The sequence below is a fragment of the Triturus cristatus genome, chromosome 5_1 (assembly GCF_964204655.1).
Source record: "Triturus cristatus chromosome 5_1, aTriCri1.1, whole genome shotgun sequence".
In the NCBI taxonomy this organism is placed as follows: domain Eukaryota; kingdom Metazoa; phylum Chordata; class Amphibia; order Caudata; family Salamandridae; genus Triturus; species Triturus cristatus.
In genome coordinates this window covers 472,730,790-472,753,918 of record NC_140587.1, presented here as the reverse complement: position 1 = coordinate 472,753,918, position 23,129 = coordinate 472,730,790, and the positions used below count along the sequence as shown (strand labels likewise).

The 23,129-nt window shown below is 41.3% G+C and overlaps 1 protein-coding gene across 1 annotated transcript in view; it reads left to right on the top strand.

The window, feature by feature from the left end:
* DECR1 (2,4-dienoyl-CoA reductase 1) overlaps nucleotides 1-23,129 on the top strand; it is a 224,030-nt gene that overhangs the window by 112,261 nt on the left and 88,640 nt on the right. The window contains exon 4 of the mRNA XM_085605309.1: nucleotides 872-958. Coding sequence (XP_085461435.1) covers nucleotides 872-958 — 87 coding nt within the window. The remainder of the gene's footprint in view (nucleotides 1-871; nucleotides 959-23,129) is intronic.

Here is a 23,129-nt window from a genome sequence, read left to right as displayed (position 1 = left end):
GAAATGTGCACTTCGTTATGCAAAAAAGATTTAAGCATGTAAGTACCCCATTGAAACAATAACCGTTATGGGTTCTTTTTGAATTTCAAAAGTTTTGCTTTTAAGCATTTGTGTCTAAATTTCTGACTTTTTTGTGAATCCGGTGGATGAACAGTAAACCACAGTTATGGTTACATGTTTATGTTTAGCTGTCACAAAGCACTCTCAAGGGGCTTTATGAGATAAATAACACAAATAAATACTTAATGTGTCTGCCAACCTATCAGCTAGTCATTGAGTAATTTTTACACTCCGTGTCCAAGTAAGTTAATAAGTGAAAGGGTTAACCAATCATCAAGGCTATGGTCACAAAGAAATTGCTGAGCTGTGACTTTTCCAGACCGCAAATGAGTTAATTGATCATGAGTGACACCACACGAGCGTCAGTGTCCATGTTTGTGAAAGTTTGTCTCCCTTTGTGTGTTTTTTAATGCCTTGCTTTGTTGGAGATTGTTTTACTTCAGGTTGTCACCCCATGGCTAAGAGAGTAGAGTTCAGACAATCCTACCACCTAAGTGACTGTGTCCTAAGAGTGACCGAGAAAGCGTGAATCACTCCACAAAATCAAAATGACTATTTGAATCGTAGTAACAGGGAAAAAAATGCTTATTATTAAGGGTTACTTAACCCTTATCTAAGCCTTTTTAGACTTTTTCCATTACACATATTATGTTTAGTCTACGTCGAACTGTAGACCTGATTCTTTTTTCAACGGGATCGAAAGGGCAATTCTTAAAAGTTTAGTCTTCATTTTGTATGCCTCGTTTTCATCAACTAAATGAAGTATTCCACATAAAGGTTGGCCGCTAAAATATTTTTCTTTCTACAACAGGTCCATGCGGTGCAGTGCAATGTGAGAGACCCGGCAGCTGTTAAAAGTGCTGTAGCAGAATTAATAGAAGTTGCAGGTCACCCATCTGTAAGTGTGCATAATATTACTACAATAAATTAGGGAAAAAATCTTAATGCCATGTTGTTATATTTAGTACATCTTGTGCCTCATGTGTTTATTTTTTCTTCACCCATACTGAATGCATTTTTATGTATTTCACTGTGATGTTATCCTTTTTTTCTGTAGATGTCTACAGTTTATCCAAGCTCAAAGATGCATCCTCAAGTACCAAAGCAAAATAACTATGCTTGTAGGCTATTTCACTGCTTTCAGTTGAACCCCGGGTTCTAGGTCTGGGCTAGACTATGACCTTTGTGAATAATACACAGAGTAGGATTTCGGTCAGCCACCCTTTAGCCTTTCCTCAATTTACGCCATTGCTTGATTAAAGTGTCTTGCTGTTGCAGCGGAATGTTTACTAAACTTGTCTTACCACATCTAAAAATCTAATATCATCTGGTCCATTTTCTATTGCACTTAATTAATAATAACTTTCATTCCATACTCCCCATTATCACACAATTTAGGTCCTCCGGTGGATCTTTTATGTTGAGCTGATAGGGAATAGAATACTCCGAAGATGCAAGCAATTATCCTATGAGGACCTGGAATAGATGATTGCTAATCTAACCCTAATCTTCACAATTCACTAATCAAATCTTTCTTTAGCCGCTCATATAGATCCCTTAGGATAACAAATACAACCAAAATAATGAGACTGAATCGATAAAGATAATTCAGGAAAAACATCTAGTGCCTCTCATTGTATAGAGAGTTCGGAAACAATTTAGAGGTTGAATTTAATGATAGATTTTTTTGCAAGTAATCACACAGTTTAGCACTGATCAATTTCAATAACAATGATTCAGCCTACAGAGAGCATGGGAAAGATACAGATTCAGTTTATTAATCATACAAACCAAGCAAGGCAGCCCACTTCAGGTCTGTCCTCAGATAACTCAGTCCAAGCACCGCATGCCACAGCAGGAGTCAGATAACCCCTCAGCCGAAAAGTTATTTCCTCACACTTTTGCCAGCCAGCAAAGCACACTATTAGAGGTTGCAGTTTGAAATAAAGATCAGTACATCAGAGTCTTCCATCACTAGTACATGGAAACGGACATAGAAAATTATAATTGGAAATCGAATATCAAACTGACAGCATGCCAGACAGGAAGATGAAAAGTGACAGCCAGCCCCTGTCTTCCCCTTGATGGGGCAATTATACTCCCTTAACGTACCAATCCCATCAGTTCATGGGGTTTTCATTGGCCACTCACGGTGGGTTGTTATGGGGTGATCAGTGAATCATATAATTCCAGATGAGTTAAGTAATCCTTTTTTGTAAACCCCATTAATATTCATTTACTCAGCATTTCGTCACATCCACAGAAGTAGGAGGTACTTGCATTTGTTCATAGGCAGTTCGATCCCAGGTGCCTTTCCCTGGGTTTGCAACAATATTTGCTACAGTTCTATCAAATATGTTTATAGTGAGAAGTGCATTCATTGTTAACCAGAACAGAAGTGAAACTTTGCAGAAAGTGCTCATATGGCTTAGGTGACTGCCTCACATGATTTTGCATTAACGTAAAGAAAGAAACCTACATGAAAAAACAGCTGAATCACTATTGCCTTAATATTCATTAAAACAAATCACACATTTGCAACGTCATTTAATCTTCTTCATTAATTCAGTTATGACTATATTCACGAATTACATGTCAATATTGAGCAGTAATACAATTTTTCTGCCTAGTCTTTATTAACGTGACACTTTTCAGTGTATGTATTTCTTTCCATATGCATTTCAGAGGCCTATAATCATTGTCCTTGTCATTGTCATGACCGTTTTTCTTAGCAGAGAACATTTTCTAAATTTCTTCAGTACAACTGTGCATATATTGCACTCATTTTAATACACATTTGATTGTTATTCACAAAACTCTCTGTATTAATTTCATTTTCATATTTTCTCACATCACACAAATGCATCAGCATGAAATTCTTGTTTTTCTAATTTCGCTTACATTTTCGTATAATCATTTGTCTGAAAACTCTGCATGCTTTTACGAAGCAAACTCATGTTCTCGACAAGCAGGTTATCCTGTCTCATCCAATAAAAAGTGTTGTCAATGATTTTTCCAGTTAGGAATTGATAAAGATAGATGCTAGATGATATCCACAGTCTATCAATTCTATCAATTCTCCCTTTGAAGTCAAATCAAACCATCACACAATCTTATCCTATCATCTGATGTAATTCTGATGGCGCTTTAGAATGCAGTTGTCTTCATTTGTTTCAATCTAGCCTGTGCCAAATTTTTCATGTCATCATAACAGTATCCACATTGTCTATATTCTGATTCAATTTCTGCTCTATTCCTTTTCTTTCCTATTGTTTCTTCTTCAACACCCCTGCGTTTGCAATATCGATATATCACTACTATTGTTAGTAAGCCAATAGCAATTGTTAATAAAGGTGTCAGTATTTTACCCACTAAGCTTACTCCCAGTGTTGCAAACCAACTTCCCACAGATGTGAATCCCTTTCCAATGGTTTCCCAAGCCCAATGTTGCTAATATATCCCGCAAATCCCTACTTTTGTCAGGAATATAAGTACAACATTGTTGAACCTTTAACAGTTAACAGACTCTGCCTTCTTTTGCTAGAAGTATGTCTAAAGCAAGTCTGTTTTGCAAAACCATTGATCGGATAGCAACCATTTCTGTGTCTATAACAAGAAATCCTCTGGTGGTATCCGTTGATAGCCGATCAACTAAAGTTGAAAGCTTCCCAATTGTGTATGAATTTAGGATCATCCCCACTGAGGGTATTATAGCCCCAAAAACATCCCCTATAATTTTAGCTGCACTGATTCCCCTTCTCAAGCTAGTGTGTTGCTTTTCATTGTTTCCACTGTTTTGATCCACAGGATACATGTTTGGAAAAACTATACCCATGTAACAACATCCATACCATTGCTTCGGTAACCTGTAATAAGCATTGCTCCCACAAACATAGTATACTCCTGGGAATACAGGATCTGCACCAGCTAAATATTTCCCCCACCCTCCTACAAGTAGGAAGGTGTGATCACATTTACTGGAAGCAACAAATGTATTGTTATGATCAGTTTTGCGTCTCAATATGCATAGCTTCCCTTTATGTTGCCAATCCAGAGCCATAGCAGCATGTGTTTACCTCTTTTTCAATTCACCCTCCCTGTGTGCCCATGGTGGTATCCTTTTTTTTTTTGTTGAAACATTTTTTATTAGTTTTCAAAGCAACAACAACTGTACATTACAGCATTAGCTCCCATGTGCCATAAAAGTAGCCCCCCTCCCACTCCCAACTCGTCCCCCCCCCTCCCCCCCTGTGTCAGTGCGCCCCTGTCCCCCATTTCACCCTTGATGTGCCCCCCCGACCCTGGAGTTCAATTGCAGTTGCTCACCTCCTCTCTATGTAAGCAAATCGTCCCTCGTGTCCAGGCCTCCGGTATGTGTCTGGGGGCCGCCCCATCCCCTTCCCAACTCAATCTTCAGTTCCCCTCGCCTCTTGCTGACCTGATGCGCTCCCTTCTTCCTCTACCTCAGCCATCAGCCCCTGGAGCTCCACTACTAACGCTTCCCATGCCCTTGCCGTCGCTAACGCTTTCTCATAGTCACCCCTCAGAGCCACCTGCACCCGGAGTGTACCCTCTGCTCCCGCCCATCTCACTAGCGCTGCCCTCCACCGCACATAGCTAGGCCCCCCCTGGACTTCCAGTGCAGGGTCAATTCTCTCTTGGCTAAGATTAGCCCCAGGTCGTAGAACTTGCTAGTGACCTTCGTGCGGCGGGTGTAGGGAAACCATAGTAACAAGCATGTCCCCATCTCCGGAGTGAGAGAGCGGTCTGTCACCTGATTCAGGCAATCTACATGCCCATGGTGGTATCCTTATTTATGATTCAGATTTTCTTTTTATTTCCCAACATCGATCTTCTACAGAATTTAAAAAATCCTTTTCTACACTATGCAAGGCACAAGTCAAAGTATGTCTGTGCATACACTGTATCTATGGTTAATGTAGGTTGAAAGAATTCTCCCATTATCTCAGCATTTCGTGTATCTGGTACTACATTTAAGTAGTTCTTAACCGGAACTTCTCAAAAGAACAAAGCATAAGTTGAATAGTAATATTGAAATTGCCCTTTGCAGTAAAATAAACGTGTTAATACACTACAGGAATTACCATAGATTAAGGGTAGGTGATAAGTTACCCCCTTTGACACCAAAGAAGGTAGTTGCATGCACACATAACAATCTCTCACATCAATAGTGTCTACATACTCGTAAAGTAATTTAGTAAATACATTTAATGAGGAATCATAATAGACTGGTCATGATGCACAACCTCCTCAGTTAGAACAATAGTCACAACGCATTCTCTTTTTCATTTATTTTTTCAGCATTTGTAGTTACAGGAAGGTTAGATTTCACATAGATATGATGAGGTAAGTTTAGTATTATCAAAAACAACTCCAGTATTATGACAGAAACTTCCAAAAGGCAAGAGCATACATGTTTACGCCTTAACGAAAACTGGTTTTAATTTTCCACCTCTAGTCTGAGGGTGCTTATAGATATTTTTTGTTTTATATAGAATGCTTTGCACCGTAAGCTTTGCAGAAATGTCCTTATTGGTGCCTCTAAATTTTTGTCCCTTAAATGATTTCTTTTCTTTTATTTCTTTTGTCTTTTTCACAACAGTTCTTTCAAGGTGGTTTTTGTGAGTTGTAGTCTTTAAGGCAAAACGCGTAATACTCTTTTTTTCCCCAGTCATTTGCAACTTCTAAAAATGTCCACTTTGGAGCTGCGTATCTCTGGCTTGGTACCCTTGCTATTTTTGTTCTGCGTACTGCAGATTCCTCGACTGTATCACTTTGCTCAGATTGGCTCGAGACTTCAATCACAGTTGGAGGTATTCTACCTGCAGTTAGAATGTGCCTCAATATTTTCGATGTTCTGGGTCAACGGTCTCCTCCTCACACTTGTTTTTCTTTTACACTGGTCACTTTATCTGAGTAAATACTTTGTTTAGTCAGATCCCCTCAATTTGACCCTCGTTACCAACTGGGACCAACTCTCCTTGACTCTCATCTGAACCATTGTTTCGAGAACCAGTAGCTGGTGCCTCCTCTACTTTGCGGTCAACCTGAATGTGACGTCTCTCTGTTACCACCAGTTTGTCCACTTCAGATCCAGAATATTCACGGGGACATGGGACTCGACGGGTGTGGGTAGCATGTACCCAATTAGGCAGACCACAACATTTAACAGCAGTTGTGATTACAAGGGTTATTTGTTCATTTCCATGCCAACGAGTTTCCAAACAGGATTTTCACACTTGTTTCTTCACTAGTACCCAGTCTCCCAAAGCACAGATCGTGACACTGCTCCTGTTCTGCTGAAGTTGCAGCTTCTCTAACCTGGTGAGACACAACGCACCACATCAGCCATTCCTTAACAGTAATCAAGTACCAAGTCAGCAGTTATATATTCACAAGCTGGTTTGCTGGGACTGCAGGCTGTCTCATAGCCCTCCCCATTATTATCTCATGTGGGGATAGTCCAGTTCTTCTGTTTGAGATACCTCTCACACTCATCAACACCAAGGGTAAACCATCACGCCATTTAAAAGAAGTAGATGCACACACCTTTGCCAATCACGAATTTAATGTTCCGTTCACCTGCTCAACAACTCAGGGCGCTTCAGGTTGATAGGCACAATGCAATTTCTGTTCAATTTGCAGTGCAGCGCAAAGCATTCACACCACTTCATTGTTAAAATGTGACCCTCTATCTGATTCCAAAGAGGTTGGAAATCCAAACCTCAGAATAAGCTCTCTAATAAGCAGTTTAGCCACTGTTAGACTGTCATTGGGTCTTGTAGGATAGGCTTCCAACCAACGAGAAAACAGACACATAACAACCAGTACATATTTTAATCCATTTCAAGGGGGTATCTCCACAAAGACAACTTGCATTCTAGTGAAACGACCCCCTGATTTCCTTATATGAGTCTTACTGACCAGTGTTTTTCTTCCTGCATTTTGTTTTTGACGTACCACACAACTTTGACACAGAATTTCTGCAGTGGCTCTGAATCAGCGATTATATTTGTGTGCCGAAAGAGACGCAGCATGGCATCTCTTCCCACATGTGCGGGACCATGACAATTTCTTGTCATAGGTGACGGCAAACTGTCTGGTAAAACTGGTCTCATCAGTGTACACCCATACCTCATCCTCTTGGCGACAGTTACACCCTGCTTTAATCCACCCTTCCCTTTCAATTTGTGGCACTGCATCCTGTAATTCCTTAATTTCTTCCCATGTTTTTATGACTGAAAACATTATTCTGCATTCTGTGGCATCTGACTGTTCCTGCAATGGCTCTCCATTGAAAACATAAGAATTTAGAGCGCAATAGCGTGTGGCCTTGTCTGCATAGCAGTTTCCGACCGTCACATAATCTTTGCCTTGCTGGTGGGCAGAAAACTTCACCGCCCCAATTTGCGCCAGCAGTTTAATGTCATCAAAAGGTTTTCAACGCTCTCTCGGTTTCGTATAGGTGAACCCGAAGAGGTCATGTACCCGAGTGAGACCACAACTCCCAAAATCATGGACAACTCAGAAACCATATTGGCTGTTCGTGAATATGGTGACTCTTAATTGTTCAATAATGTTGCAAGCCCTGGTAAGTGCAATCAATTCAGCCACTTGTGCTGAATACACTCCTTTCAACCATGATGCTTCAACTACATCCACCACAGTACAAATTACATATGCAGCTCACAAGGAACCTCCAGAGTCTCAGGCAGGATCCATCCACAAACACATGATCTGATTCAGGCAATGGGACATCTTGAATGCCAGGACACAGTTTTGTAAACAATTTAGTCACTTCCAAACAGTCCTGATCCGCCTCAACAATCACAATTTCATCATGTCCAGGCAAGGGCATCAAGGTAGCTGGATTCGTCACCGTCACATTTTCTGCTCCCAGAATCACTTTCTCATACTTAGTCAATCGACTATTTGTGAGATGTTGCATCTTAGTACAAGTAAGCAAAATCTCAACTGAGTGTGGCACAGGCACTTTCAAAGGATGACCCATCACAATGTTTTCATGCTGTTCCAAGCTCCCACAAGTTGCAGCAACTGCTTTCAAACATCCAGGCAATGCAGCAGCTACAGGATCCAACGCAGCTTGAAAGTATGCAACAGGTCTGCGTGCAGTTCTGTGCATTTGCGTTAGAACTGATAGTGTGCAACCTTCACGCTCACTGCAAAACAAGGTTAAACTCTTGTTGAAGTCGGGCATTCCCAGTGCTGGGGCTCGACACAAACTATCCCACAGTTCATTAAAAGAGCGCATTCATTCGTCATCCCATAGGACTGGATTGGACACATCTTTGTGTGTAATTCGTTGAAGTGGCTTGGCTATCAGGGAAAGGTTTGGTATCCACTGCCTGCAATAACCAACCATTCCCAGAAACGTGCAAACCTCTTTTTGTGTACTCGTAGGATTCAATTGCAAGATATCAGTAATCCGATCTTGGGACACTTTTCTGACTCCTTTTTCAATGTGGTGTCCCAAATAAAGAACCTCTCTTTTACAAAATCAGATCTTTTCTGGCAACTCCGATCATTTCTGGCAACTCCTTATGTCCACTTATTGCCAAATGATTCAATAAGGCAACAGTGTCATAAACACAAGCCTCTTTGGTACCGGAAGCGACTAATAAATCATCTATGTATTGCACCAACACAGAGTAATTTGGCATCTCCAGTGATTCCAGATTTCTTTTCATTATCTGATTGAAAATAGAAGGACTCTCTGTATACCCTTGTGGAACTCTGCACCATGCCAAGACACGGTTTATGATCCGGAAAGCAAATAAATATTGGCCATCCGGATGTAAATGGATAGAGAAGAAGGCATGGCACAAATCAATCACTGAAAACCATTCAGCCTAGCAAGGAATCTGATATAGAATCAAAGCTGGATTTGGCACAACCAGACAACATGGTATCACAATCTGGTTGATTTTTCGCCAATCCTGCATGATTCTATATTTCCCATTTGGTTTTTGAATACTCATAATAGGTGAGTTACATGGACTTCCTAAAATCTCTCTCAAAATTCCTTGCTCAATCGGAGCCTCAATCAAAAGTGTTATGCCTACAATGCTTTCTGAGCTCAAATTCTAAGATGGAGTTCTAGAAAAGTCTGCATCTGATTTTAATTTGAGTTGAATCGGAGCTACTCCTTTCTTCAGGCCAATATCCTTTCCTGTAAAATCCCAAACCTCCGGTAAGACCTTGTTACTCAAGTGGCAAATTATTTTCAGTCAGTCAGGGGATATAATCCCTCTACTTCCGTTTTCTGTTTGGCCATGTGAAATACCACATCTTTATCATTTGTATGGAGTTCTATTCCCCTAGGCGTGCAATAGATCGAACAATTTGATTTGCTCAATCGGTCTCGTCCTAACCGATTCACTAGAGTAGAATCACACACCACAAATTTATGTAAATCTTCGAAAATCCCAATTTGTACCTGTACAGGTTCTGTCACTGGGGTCGATACCAATTGATTAGACACTCCTACAACTTGGATTCTTTCTCCCGAAAGGAGTAGATTTGGAATTTCCACAGTTCTCACAGTGGAATGGATAACACCAGTATCTACAAGAAATGAAATGGACGTTCCATTTACCTTTCCATCCACATAAGGAACAGTCTAAGCTACCTCTAATGATGTGCCAAGCATGCATTCCTCCTCCGCTCTCAGGCACCGTCATTGGGACGTCTCTGAATCTGTCATCGATCTGCACCAGGTACTGTGATGCCACTTGTGCATTCAGATTTACTTGATCATTGGTATAAAAACTCATGTTTGCATTGTGTCTCGGCACCCATCCATCCAACTGAGGCATAGGAGCTTGTGGCATATTCTGATTCTGATTTCTCTGACTCTGCCCTGGCTGATTCTGAATCTCATTATTAATTTGTGGCTACCTCACTCCCTCTGATATTGTGTGCCCATTCATTTGATTAATTGTATTGAACTTACACTCGCGTTTCCAACGCCCGCACTTGCTGCAAATGTGACATGAATAGGCTTTTTTAACATTTTTATTTGGGTTCGCCTTCCTCTTCCTTGAGGCACAAAAGTCTGCGGCTGATTTCCAGCTTCACCTCACATTCTAGTCGTTGTCTGACTATTTCCCTGCACCATACCTGGAAAGTCTTTATCAAAACCCACATTTCCTTTCTTTGCCGCCCTCATCTGAGCCAACATCAATTTCTCTTTCAATTCTTATGATGTGAATCTGTCATCTCAACAATATTTTCCGTACCAAAGATTTTCATCAATGGGTTTATTCTGCCAGCAGATCAAATGTTGCTGCATCATGGCACTTATTTCAGGCCTCCAGCCTTATACAAACTGATACCCAAAATGTCCCATATTCTTCTCTGTTATGTTCTCAATTACACTGTATTGCTTGAATACCTGTAAAAACCTTTCATAATACGCATGAACTGTCTCCTTCAATTCCTGACTGGTTCTAGCTATTTTAACCCAATCTCTGCTGCAAAATCTTCCCTTTCAGATAGGTGATAACTTGATTATAGCTTCTCATCACTTCTGCTGAAGGTGCACCAGTTTTAGGATCTCTTGCAGGCTCGGTTCCGGGCCAATCAACTGCAATCTTACACTCGGTCCATAAATCAGATGGAACTACGATATCAAATAAGGTCTCTAAATCCTTAAGCAAAACTTTTGGAACCTTTACAAATCTCTTTACCTGCTTATACCACTCAACCGGTTTGGCTCTCATTTTTGGGAAATCATCTGTGAATGATAATGTCTGATCTGTTCCAAGGGACATGGACGTACCCTCCTGACATACCCTCCTCCTGGTACTTCTGTCATGGGATACCCCCTTTATCTCTGCTTCCATCTGTTATTTCTCATTCAACAGGTACAAAGGCAGAGTCACTACCGTGCCTTCTTTCTTTTTAGCCCTTCTGTCTTCCCATCTCTCTACATCTCCCAATCTCTTTAAGGTAGTTAGTTACTCTGTAATCTTTTCCCTGACTGGTTTAGACTCTCCAAATCTTTAGCACTAAAATACAATCAACGTGTTTTCTGTAATGCTTTTGATTTCTGGACTTCCACTCCATACTTTCGCCAATTAGAAGACTCCTCTCCCGAGGAGGAGGAGACCTTCCTCATTTCATTCATGAGAGAGCTAAAATGACACCGGAGTCCACATCCCACGTGCGTCGCCCGCATCGCTGGGTCCAAAGTCAAAGCCATCATTGATACAGGAGCCTCAGTCAAAGTGATCGGAGTCCAACAGTACAACCGCCTACAACCAAGACCTCATATGGCCCCCCTCACACACACCAATATCTTTGCATATGGATGTCACTTGCCCCTACCCCGCCGTGGACGCATGTCTGTGCAAGTACAATCCAACAACCAAGAAGTCACAATGACCTTCCACATCATAGACCAGGAGGCTGCCACCCTGGTAGGGAGCCACACCACGGTACATCTGGGCCTAGTGTTTACCAGGAGCATAAAATCACATCAGATTGCCCAAATGGAGCAATTCCCCGGACTCTTCAGCAGACTAGGATGCCTCAAATCACCACCTGCCAAGCTGCATATTGACCCCAGTTTCACCAGTGGCACTATGCTACAGTGCCTATTCCATCTCCGACCACTAGTTGAACAAGAGCTCAAGAAACACGAGAAGCAAGGAGTAATTTAGAAGGTTTCCGGACCAACATTTTGGGTCTCCCATATGGTGATAGCAGAAAAGTCAAAGCAACCAGGGAAGATACTATTGTGTATAGGTGGGAGAAGGACCTCTCGTCTGTGGTTGTTCTTCGGATGCACGGGATGGTGGCGAGTGCGAGGTCGGCGGAGCGAAGCTGGCAGTTGGGGGTGTAGAAGGAAAGTAGTTTGTTGAGGTAGGCTGGGCCGGTCTTGTGAAGTGCCTTGTGTGCGTGGGTGAGGAGCTTGAAGGTGATCCTCTTGTTGACGGGCAGCCAGTGCAGGTTTCTCAGGTGGGGGGTGATGTGGACGTGGCGTGGTACGTCGAGGATCAGTCGTTCTCTGTGAGTATTGAGGAACATCACACTGCACCACCCAACAAGCCCCATGGACTCTGATGTTTAATGGATCTTGCCAAGATACCATCCCAAAGTACCCAGGATGGGCGCCACCGGCCCATGACATCCACGGAGCCCAAGCTTGGCGCTCACAGTGCAACATCCGCATGAATCAAAAAGACACAGAGCAAGGGTATGGTCGATCTTGCCAGGAAGTAGTCATCAGAGATGGCAGGCCAGTGTGGAAATTCCGAACACCCTATGAGCCCTCTGGACACTGCTGAAGAGCGTCAAAACCATGGTGACAGCCAGGAAGGGCGGGGAAATGGTCTCTAGGAACATCTCTTGGTTCAAAAGGGTTAACAGCACATCCCAACAGGGGGATCAGGCAGACCACGACCGCAAGGCCGACTGGCCTGAGACTGTGGAATGTATTTAGACTTTACCAATGGCAATGCCCGGTAGAAGCCAAGTAGAAGACCGAGTGCCGGGCAATAACGCACAAGCCTTCCGAGTAGGAGCGACCACCAGCGGTACAACTTCGGCCCAATCCTCCACCAAGCCAACAGTTTAGAGACTTTGTATGCCATTTATAATGAACATTGGTTTTTAAGACTGAGTTGGGAGGGAATGTAGCAGATCAGCGGTCCTGCTTAACTTGTTATCATTCGGAACTACGCCGAGCACGTCCTCCGGCCAGGCGTGCTGGATCTATAAAATAAACGGGCATAGACCGCACATGATCTATTGCCGCACCAGACATCCATGTGTGAGTTATTTGAGCTGTGTTGCCAGGTTTATAATCCAGGGACCTGCATTGACCAGGCAGTCCCGTAACAGAAGGAACTTAGAGTCAGGATGCCTGTTCTACTGTGTCCTGGCGTGTAGAAACTTGCCTCTGTTCTTACTGAACACGTCACCCCTTACTCCCCTTGTAATAATGTAGTGATGTCATTTAGAAGTTTAAGAGTTTAAGATAGGAGTTCTAGAAAAGAAGGTTGAAAAAGGAATACTCGGGCAGTTTAGAGTAGGAATGAGAGGTTGATGTAACAGGATTACTGAGCTCTAATAAATACACATATTTAATAATAATTGTCGTGTTTGAGCATTCATTACAGTGGCGATGAGGAGGAAAAAGAACACGTTAGAAGACATGGTAGCTGTGATTATTAATTGTTGACCTGCTGCGGAAAGTCTTGTCAACCGTGATCGTCAACTGGTGTCGATCTGCGGAAAGTCTCTGATCGGGATCTGAAACTGAAAGCTGATTGTGAGAAAACTCAGGAGTTGTCACCGATCGTGAGTAGCTGGCCGTCTAAAAGGCTAATTTGGGCATTTTGCAGCAAGGAACACAGATTAATGACTCAGTGCGCGCAGTGTTAGAAACAAGCGCAGGAAGATTCTTTAAAAGAAAATAGCTGAGCAGGCGTGCGCGTGCTGTCAGAAATTACCACGAGCGCGTTCTTCAAAAGAAACAGCAGAGCGTGCGTGCGTGTGCGTGCTGTCAGAAATAAACATGAACACATACTTGTACAAATATGAGGCATGAATATAATCTTGTAATGCGCACGTGTAAAGGAGAGAAACTGCCCATGAACACATGCGCACAGGAAATGCTCAGTAATAAACAACTGTGAATAAAAGAAGACTGAAAATAGTATACTGTGCACATAAAAACAATAAATAAAAACGTAAAGAAGTGGAATATACACATATGCCATATTAAAGAAGTGAAGAAGGAGATTAAAGGAATTAATAGCAAACATAGAAAAGGAATTAAAATATACAAATATTTAACATTAATATGACTTCAGAAGGCACAAGTAATGAAGTTGTAAACATGAATTCAGAAATATATAATGAGGAAGATGTTACTGGGAATATTTCAAGTACAATCTTCAGAAGACCATTACCTTTCAATTTATCTGAACAAGAAAATGTTCCACAAAGATTGGAGAAATGGACAAGGAGATTTGAACATTTTTTAAAAGCAACATGTAAAAAACATACTGATGAACAAGCAAAAGATGTATTACTCAACCTTGTAGGAGATGATGTTGAAGAGTTAATAATTACATTCCCAGAACATGAAAGAAACACTTATGAAGGACTTATGAAATGCTTAAATACAAAATTTTACCCTCAAAGAAATTTGGATTTTGAAAGATACTATTTTAATATGGCATGTCAACAAGAAAATGAAACGATGGATGATTATGTCACTAGACTTAAAAAAAAAAAAATGAGTGACGTTTTGTGAATTCAATAAATTTAGCAATGAAGAAGCCATACGGTTAAGAATAATACAAGGATGTAACTCGATAAAATTTAGAAAAAAACTTTTGGAAAAAACATACAACCTACAGGAAATATTGCGCATAGCAAAAACAGAAATGCAAGCTCAGAAGCATGCTACAAACATGGAAGAAGGGAGAGTCAAAACAATTGAACAAATCAGAGAAATGTCAAAAAAAGTGAATATAGGAGGAAAAATAGAAACACAGCACAGAGAGAAAGACTATGCTACAGGTGCGGATTCCAGTTTCCACATCAGAAAACATGTCCAGCAATAGGACATCAATGTAAGGAATGTGGAAGATACAATCACTTTGCAAGTGTGTGCAGATTCAAGAGAGAAAAAAAAGAATTTGGAATGAGAAAAGAAAAGTGGGAGCAAATTAATTTAGATACAAAAAAGAGTAGAAATACAAAATATGTAAGACATATGGAAGGAATTGATAAATTCAGATGAAGAATTTGAACAATCAGAAAAACTTTACATGATGCAAGAAAATAGTGGTTTTCAACAACTTAACATGATTAGAAGAGAATATATTAAAAAAAACACTTCTGTGGATTTAATGGTTGGACTTCAAAAAGTTCCGTTTGTTTTAGATAGTGGAGCAACATGCAATATAATGTGTATAACTGAATACATGAAAATGAAAGAACAACCCACATTGAGTCCATCAAACGTTAGTGTTTTTCAGTGGGGAGCTAAACATCCTGTTTTATGTGTGGGAAGATTTGAAGAAACATTACAATATGGAAACGTAGCAAGTAAAGAGGATATACACGTATTAAAAGGTGAAGTTCCAGGACCATGTTTATTGAGCAATGTAACTACTCAACTCATGGGTCTATTAGCAATGAATTGCAATATCTCAACAGATCATCCAGTTCTGAGAAAATATCCTAGCTTATTTGATAGACTAGGAAAATTAAAAGACAAGAAAAGTACTTTGCATATAAATGAAACCATAAAACCAGTGGCACAAACACATAGGAGAGTACCAGTTCATATGCAAGGAAAAAGTGGAGAAGGAGATTAAATCATTACTTGAACAAGACATAATTGAAGGAGTAACGGGTCCGACACCTTGGGTAAGTCCCATTGTTATTGTTCCAAAAAAAGACACTAATGACATTAGAATATGTGTAGATATAAGAATTCCGAATACAGCTATTGAAAGAGAGCGATATCCAGGACCTCATTTAAATGATATGCTAAGCACTATAATAAACGGGGCAAGAGTATTTTCAAAACTTGATTTATGCAAAGGATATCATCAATTGGAAATTGATGATCAGTCCAGATACATCACAACATTTTCAACACATTTAGAACTGTTTAGATATAAACGATTACATTTTGGGATTTGCTCAACAGCTTAGATTTTTCAGGAGATTATAAAAAATATCATAAGGCCAGTAGAAAACTGTATGAATTACAGTGATGATATTTTAGTCTTTGGAAAAACACAAGGAGAGCATGATCAAGCATTAGATGGAGTATGTCAACAACTCCAAAAAGCTGGACTGACATTAAATATAAAGAAATGTGAAATAAATAAAAAGGAGTTAACATTCTTTGGACATATATTCTCAGCAAAAGGAATGAGACCAGATCCCATTAAAATCACAGCTTTAAATGCAATACAAAGACCAAAAGACATAACAGAATTGCGATCGTTTCTAGGGATGGCGAGTTACTGTGCACGATATGTAAAAATTTTTGCAACTGTAAGTTCGCCCTTAAGAGAACTGACAAAAAAGGGACGGAAATTTCAATGGAATGATGAACAAGCATTTAAAGAAATAAAATTGGAAATATCAAGTGCAGCATACTTGAGGTATTTTGATCAACATCTGTGTACAGAACTTGTAGTGGACGCCAGTCCTGTGGGTCTGGGAGCAATCTTAGTGCAGCATAAACCTGGAAGAGAAACCCCGAGATATGTAGTTTCCCATGCTAGTAAAAGTTTATCTAAAGTGGAACAGAAATACTCTCAACCTGCAAAGGAAAGTTTAGCGGTTGTTTGGGCATGTGAACATTTTCATGATTTCATTAATGGAAAATCGTTTTTAATTATTACTGATCAACAAGCCCTAATTTCTATTTTTGGAAATCCAAAAACAAAAATGCCACCAAGAATTGAAAGATGGGGAATGAGACTAATGGATTATGACTTTAGAATCATTCATAAACCAGGAAAAGAATATAACCCAGCAGATTATCTATCTAGACATCCATCTAAGATACATACTGAACAACAATCAGAAGTGGAAGAGTACATATGCTTCATAGTCAGATCAGCAGTTCCAGGAATTGTAAAAGAAGATGAACTGATTGAAGAAACACAAAAAGATGACACACTTCGGGAAGTAAAAGAAATTATATATGAGAATAAGTGGAGACTAATAAACAATGGAAGTCGGTTTCAACCAAATATTAAGAAATTATGTACTAGCATTTAAAAATATAAGTTCAGAATTATCTGTGACTTCTTCAGGAATACTACTTAGAGGAAACAAAATAGTAATACCAGAAAGCCTCCAATGTCGTGTAATTGATTTTGCCCATGAAAGTCATAGAGGCATCTCTGCAACAAAGAATTTTCTAAGAGAAAAATTGTGGTTCCCCAGATTAGACAAACAAGTAGAAGAAGTTGTTCAATCTTGCTATATATGCCAATGTACTTCAAAAGAGAAAGGAATAGAAGAATTGCATATGTCAGAATTACCGGATGATGTATGGTCCAACGTAGCAGCAGATTTCTATGGACCATTAGAATCTGGACATTACTTACTAGCAATAATAGATGAGTATTCACGTTTCCCTATTGTGAAGTTGATATCATCAACATCTACGTCCGCAGTACTTCCAGTATTAGATGAGGTCTTCTCAACTTGGGGAATTCCAAGCATCTTAAAAACAGATAATGGACCACCATTTAATGGAAATGAATTTCAAAAGTTAATGAGTTATCTAGGAATAGTGCATAGGAGGATAACTCCAATGTGGCCACGAGCCAATGGAATGGTGGAAAGGCTGATGGGTACAATTAAAAAAGCTGTGCAAAGAGCAAAACTTTCACAAATTTCAATAAATCAAGCACTGTGTCAAGTTTTAAGAGACTATAGAAATACTCCACATGTATCAACTGGAAAGTGTCCTTCTGACCTAATGTTTGGGCAATCAAGGCAAACTCGTTTGCCACATCTACCACCACTTCCTCCGAGAGTTCATAAGGAAGAGGTGGAAAAAACAAGGAGGCAAAAGAGAAAATGAAATACTATGCTAAAAAAGGAAGGACGTGTCAGAGCCAAGATTATCAAGTTGGTGATCTTGTATTGGTTCGGCAACAGCAAGTGAGGAAGTCACAGAGTAGATTTCATACTGTGCCTTTAGAAATGACAAAAGTTCAAGGAACAGCAATGACTGCAAGAAATGATGACAGAATAATAACAAGAAACAAAACTTTCTTCTGAAAAATCACACCAAATATTGAACAAGAGATTATACACTCAAATGACCAACAAAGTGAAGGGATACAAAGAAAGTCTGAAAGAATTTCAAAAAGACCTGAGAGACTTATTGAACACTGTTATTTATTTTTTATTTTTCTCACTCATTTTAGGGGGGGAAGGGGAAGAATGTAATACTGTAGTGATGTCATTTAGAAGTTTAAGATAGGAGTTCTCGAAAAGAAGGTTGAAAAAGGAATACTAGGGCAGTTTAGAGTAGGAATGAGAGGTTGATGTAATAGCGTTACTGAGCTCTAATAAATACACATATTTAATAATAATTGTCGTGCCTGGAGCATTCATTACACCCCTGAGACCCCAATATTAGGACTCTCGGTACCTTTTAGGTTGGCTGACCTCATCCCAGCTGTGTCCTTGGGTTGTAAATGGGATCGACACGATTGGGGCATAATTCTTGAATGGGCATCTACAAGAGTTTTAGACATTAGTACAATATTATAATATTCCAAGCGGGCTTTTCCTCACTTTGGAGAGAATTAAACACGCACTACATATACTGTGGTCTATATGATCATCTGCACCGCCCACAGATGCAGTTATGCAAACACTGCATACTCTGGGCGATAGCAGACACCTAGGTATGTGGCGCCTTCATGCGACATACGGATGTATCACATATAGTATGCTTCGCACACAATGGGAAGCCGATTTATCCGGGCACTTACACGAGTCCGAATAGAAAACATCCTTATATATCCATATAAAGTATCGTGCAACGCACAATATACACGTATTCAGTTTAGAATGTTCATTAGAGGGTGTTTTATAGCTCAGAAAATGACCAGATGTGTCACGGAGCCTCCCCCCAGCTCCCTCGATGTAATTGTACGGAGTCTGACACTACTCACTCGCATTATGTGGCCTGTGGTTCGCGGTGATTGTTTTGGAATTGGAGCACAACTGCACTCACTACCGTCGCCGGTTGCGAAGTTTATAATGTAACTGGAGCCGTGTGTACTCGGTCTTTCCACACATCCGAATCAGGGCAAAGCCGCAGAAGCTAATTGCTTTAGCGGTAATATTGGCTCACGGAAACAAACCCGTGAATTGGAAAAAAGAACCAACCCTCCTTCCACCACAAGATGGCAGTCAATAGCTGTGCAATGTTTGGAAGTCGAAAGGGAGCCCTTACATAGGGAAGAACGTGCAGGATGAAAAAGAACTTTAATTGCCCAAAGTTTGGATAGTATGTTGATAGCTTTGAAATCATCTACCCAAAAACATTTTAGCTACCTCCGTGAACTCCCCTATCATGTTCCTTCCTTGGGTAAATATGTCAAAACACATATATTAAAGCGATGACACGTTTGCTGTGTAGATACTTCACGCTTGTAGATACCGGAAGCCCTTATCCCGGATACATATCCAGGCAGATACACAGGGCAATAATCTTACTATTCGCAGCGCTCCTGACGAACGCATTGAGTGGTGAAAGGAGCAATGAAGCGTGCATTTATATATATTTAAAGAGGGTTAGGGAGGAGGGTCGGATAATATGTTAATAAGTTATGTTTGTTAACCGAATACGAAACTGTAAAATGACCTGATGCTAAATATTGAATGTGTCATCGATGTACTACACCATATGTAAGCCGACATAAACATGCAACGTATTTGACATTGTAATAATAATAATAATAATAATAATATGAAATTTGTAATGCGCTCAGCTTACCCGGGGGCATCCCGGCGCAAAAGATCAGAAGGAAAGACACAGCTAATCACTGCTAAGGAAACAAATGAGTCTTAAGAAGTTTCCTAAAAGATAGGATCTTAGGCTCTGAGCGAATCTTGAGGGGGAGAGAGTTCCAGAGGGAGGCCACTTGCACAGAGAAGCGCCTGCCCCCAGAACGAGCTCTTCTTACTCTCGCTGACTGCAAAAGGTGTTTTTGGTCCGAGCGTAGCAGACGTGGGGGTTTGTAAGGACGGGCCATATTAGCAAGGATGGGGGGGCCTTTGCCATGTAGAATTTTGTGGGCTGTACATAGCGCTTTAAATCTCACCCGCTCTTTCACGGGGAGCCAGTGAAGCGCTTTGAGGGCCGGGGCAGCAGACTGCCTCCTGGAAACATCCATAAGGACTCTCGCAGCTGCGTTTTGCACCTGTTGGAGGATTTTGAAGGTCGCTTCAGGAGCACCGAGAAACAACGCATTCCCATAATCAAGCCTCGATAGAATCAGGCCACGTATCAGTAGCTTCCTTGCTGAATCAGGAAGCAGAGGTAGCACCTTTCGGGCTGATCTCAGTAAGCCAAAGCAAACCCCTGCAGTCTTCCTGGCATGAGTCCTGAAGGACAGGTCTTCTTCCAACCATACTCCCAAGGACTTGATCTCCTTCTTGGGGGATGGTGGGTCGCCAAGAGACCGGGGCCAGCAGCTAGCAATAATGGAGGGGCTGGAGTTGCCCAGGAGCATCAGCTCGGTTTTACCTCCATTAAGCTTGAGAGCGGAGATAGACATCCAACGAAGAACATTGGCAAGGCAGTCGTGTAACACCTCAGGATGTTCCGCCAGCTGAGTGAGGCCCACCACCAGCTGAGTATCATCAGCATAGCTGATGATCTTCACCCCCGAGGGGGCGACCACTCTTTCAAGTGGAGTCATATATATATTAAATAAGGTAGGGCTCAGTGATGAGCCCTGCGGGACTCCACATTGAAGAGGGATTAGGGCAGATTGCTCTGACCCTTCCCAGACTTGGTAGAAACGGTCAGAAAGAAAAGATTCCAACCATTTCAGGGCCGTCCCTGAGACACCTACCTCTGACAGACGTTGGAGGAGCACCTGATGACTCACGGTGTCAAAGGCAGCACTCAAGTCCAAGAGGATCACTGCCACTGTAATGTGGCGTAAGTATGTACATAGTGCCAATACAAATATATTTTAAAAACCTTGGCAGTGAGGTAGGTTGGTGTGCAGTACTTGGGGGTGCTTGTCATGGAGTGATGCAACTTTACTATTCAAATGGGGGAGAGTCTCAGTTGCTGCCGGCTGTGGTGTCGCTTCAACTGAGAGGCGCTTGTGCATCAAAGCGTCTCCTCGTGTTGATATGCTTCTAGGCAGTGTTCAAGAAGGCTGTGTTCTTTTCAGGAGGAGGGCAAATTAACGCCCAAGGAAGGGAGGAGGATGGGCTGGTAACACGTTATCAAGAGATACAGTAACTATTTCAGCTCCTAAATTGACAGGGCCTTGAATTTCTCTGCCGGAAATGGCGCTGGGGTGAACAAAGGCTTGGTTTACATGTATAGGCAAAGTGCAGTGGAAGGAGGTCACGGATGAGGAGTCCGAGGGGGGAAAAGTGGTGGGAGCAGCTGACGACGAGCTCAAGTACACGTGCCATGGGGTTTATTGTTGTTCAGGCCTCCGTGTGGATTATATTCAAACTGTTTGGAGCTTTCATACCCGCGTGATATGTAATCATTCATGCATTTTGTCTTTCGATCATTAAACATACAGTTGCATTCCCATTCCAATCAGGGTAGTGACCCTCTTGGACCGATGCATCACGTCTTTCTCTTGTGAGGGGATCTGTGACTTCTCATAAATTGAGGGATTTGCCATTAAGAAATAAAAAAACAAGCAGCTTCTTTTGCTCATGCTGAACCAGCCGATACTGATGGAGGTAGACTGACGAGAGTGCTCCATCTCAGCGCTCACTATTGTATTGAGCACTCGGGAGAGAAAGATCAAATGCCTTCTTGATGAGAATTAATCTTGTTAACCTTTTCAAGTGTCTCCTCTAATATCTTTTGCCTATTATATTGGTTTCTTGGCGATGTCACATCAAGCTTGTATGGTGCGATTTGTGTGTTTGGGACACCATGTACTTTGTATGATCTTTGTGTGTATGCCAAATTGCAATATTACTCTCATCCCAAATATATATGCACTGTTGTGCTCATCTGGAAGATACATGGTGACTGTAGCAGAAATCCATGGTGTTTCTTAGGTGAAAAGTAGCATAAAAAAGTGTCAATTAGAATTCTTATTCTAGGGAGATAGCAGAGTTCATTATGTATAATTTGATCCACTGTGTGCTGATGTCTTTTCTGCAAGAAAGTAATCTTGTTCCATCACTGTGGATGAGAAAAAGGTCAGCTTTCCTGTCTGCTTGCTCATTACCTCCAGAGGCGGTCCGGGAGATACTATGAACGTCTTTTGGCGGGGGACAGCATGGTGTACTGCAGTGGGGTTTCCTCTGGCCCCTCTCCTAGGGTGGATTGCGTCCCCCAAGGACATCACTTGACTGTTGGTCTCATAGCTGCCTGACATATACCGTCCACATTATAACCAGCAAGAAGCTGGCATTGTTTGTCCTTGTGGCGCGAAATTCAAAAGATTTATTTGGCGTAAACTGCCGGTGTTACGAGGATTCGTGAGCTAGCATTGCATGGGAACACCGCCCTACAGACCAAGCTAATCCTGCTTTCATTTTATGATCATGGCATCAATTCCCAACTGTGGGGCTTGTCACCAGCGAGAGCCCGTCCCCGTCACCCTCTGGGTATCTGGTAATGGAGTCCAAACTTCGCTAGGTGGTAGACCCCTGAGAGAAGCTCCAGTCTTATGTGTCTGGAGGGCCTGTACCCAGTGTAGTAGGAGTGCACTAGATCAGGCATGCTGTGCAATTTCTCTTATAAAGGTATGTTGTCTTGCTCGAGATGCCAGCCCAGAATAGGGCACTCTACCAGCACTGTAGTCAGATAACCTGCATGCAAAAGTTTAAGCATAAATGATTCATGGATTCGGTGTTGGCATGGTTATTTGTGCATCTCGAGTAAAGGGAGAAGGTAGCCCAAAGCGTAATTCTGCTTATTTGCTTGTGCTGTTGATTTGCACGCTTTCGTGCTGGAACAAAATGATATTTTGTTTGAAGGCACGTGTCTTTAGTGTTGGAAAAAAAATAATGTGTATATATATGTGCGTGTGTGTATATATGTGTGTGTATATGTATGTGTGTGTATATATGTTTATATATATATATATATAAAATACAAACACATATACATACACTCCTTTCCTCATCATTTCAAAGGGACCATTGTTGATCGAGTTTTGAAATCCATCACCACCATGCACGAGCAGGACCTCGCAGTCGAGGCCTACAGGTGAAAGGCTCCAAAGAGCTATGTAGAGCCCCCTAAGCAATCTGAGACTTTCTTATTTATTATTAACATTTGTTCCTTGCCGCAG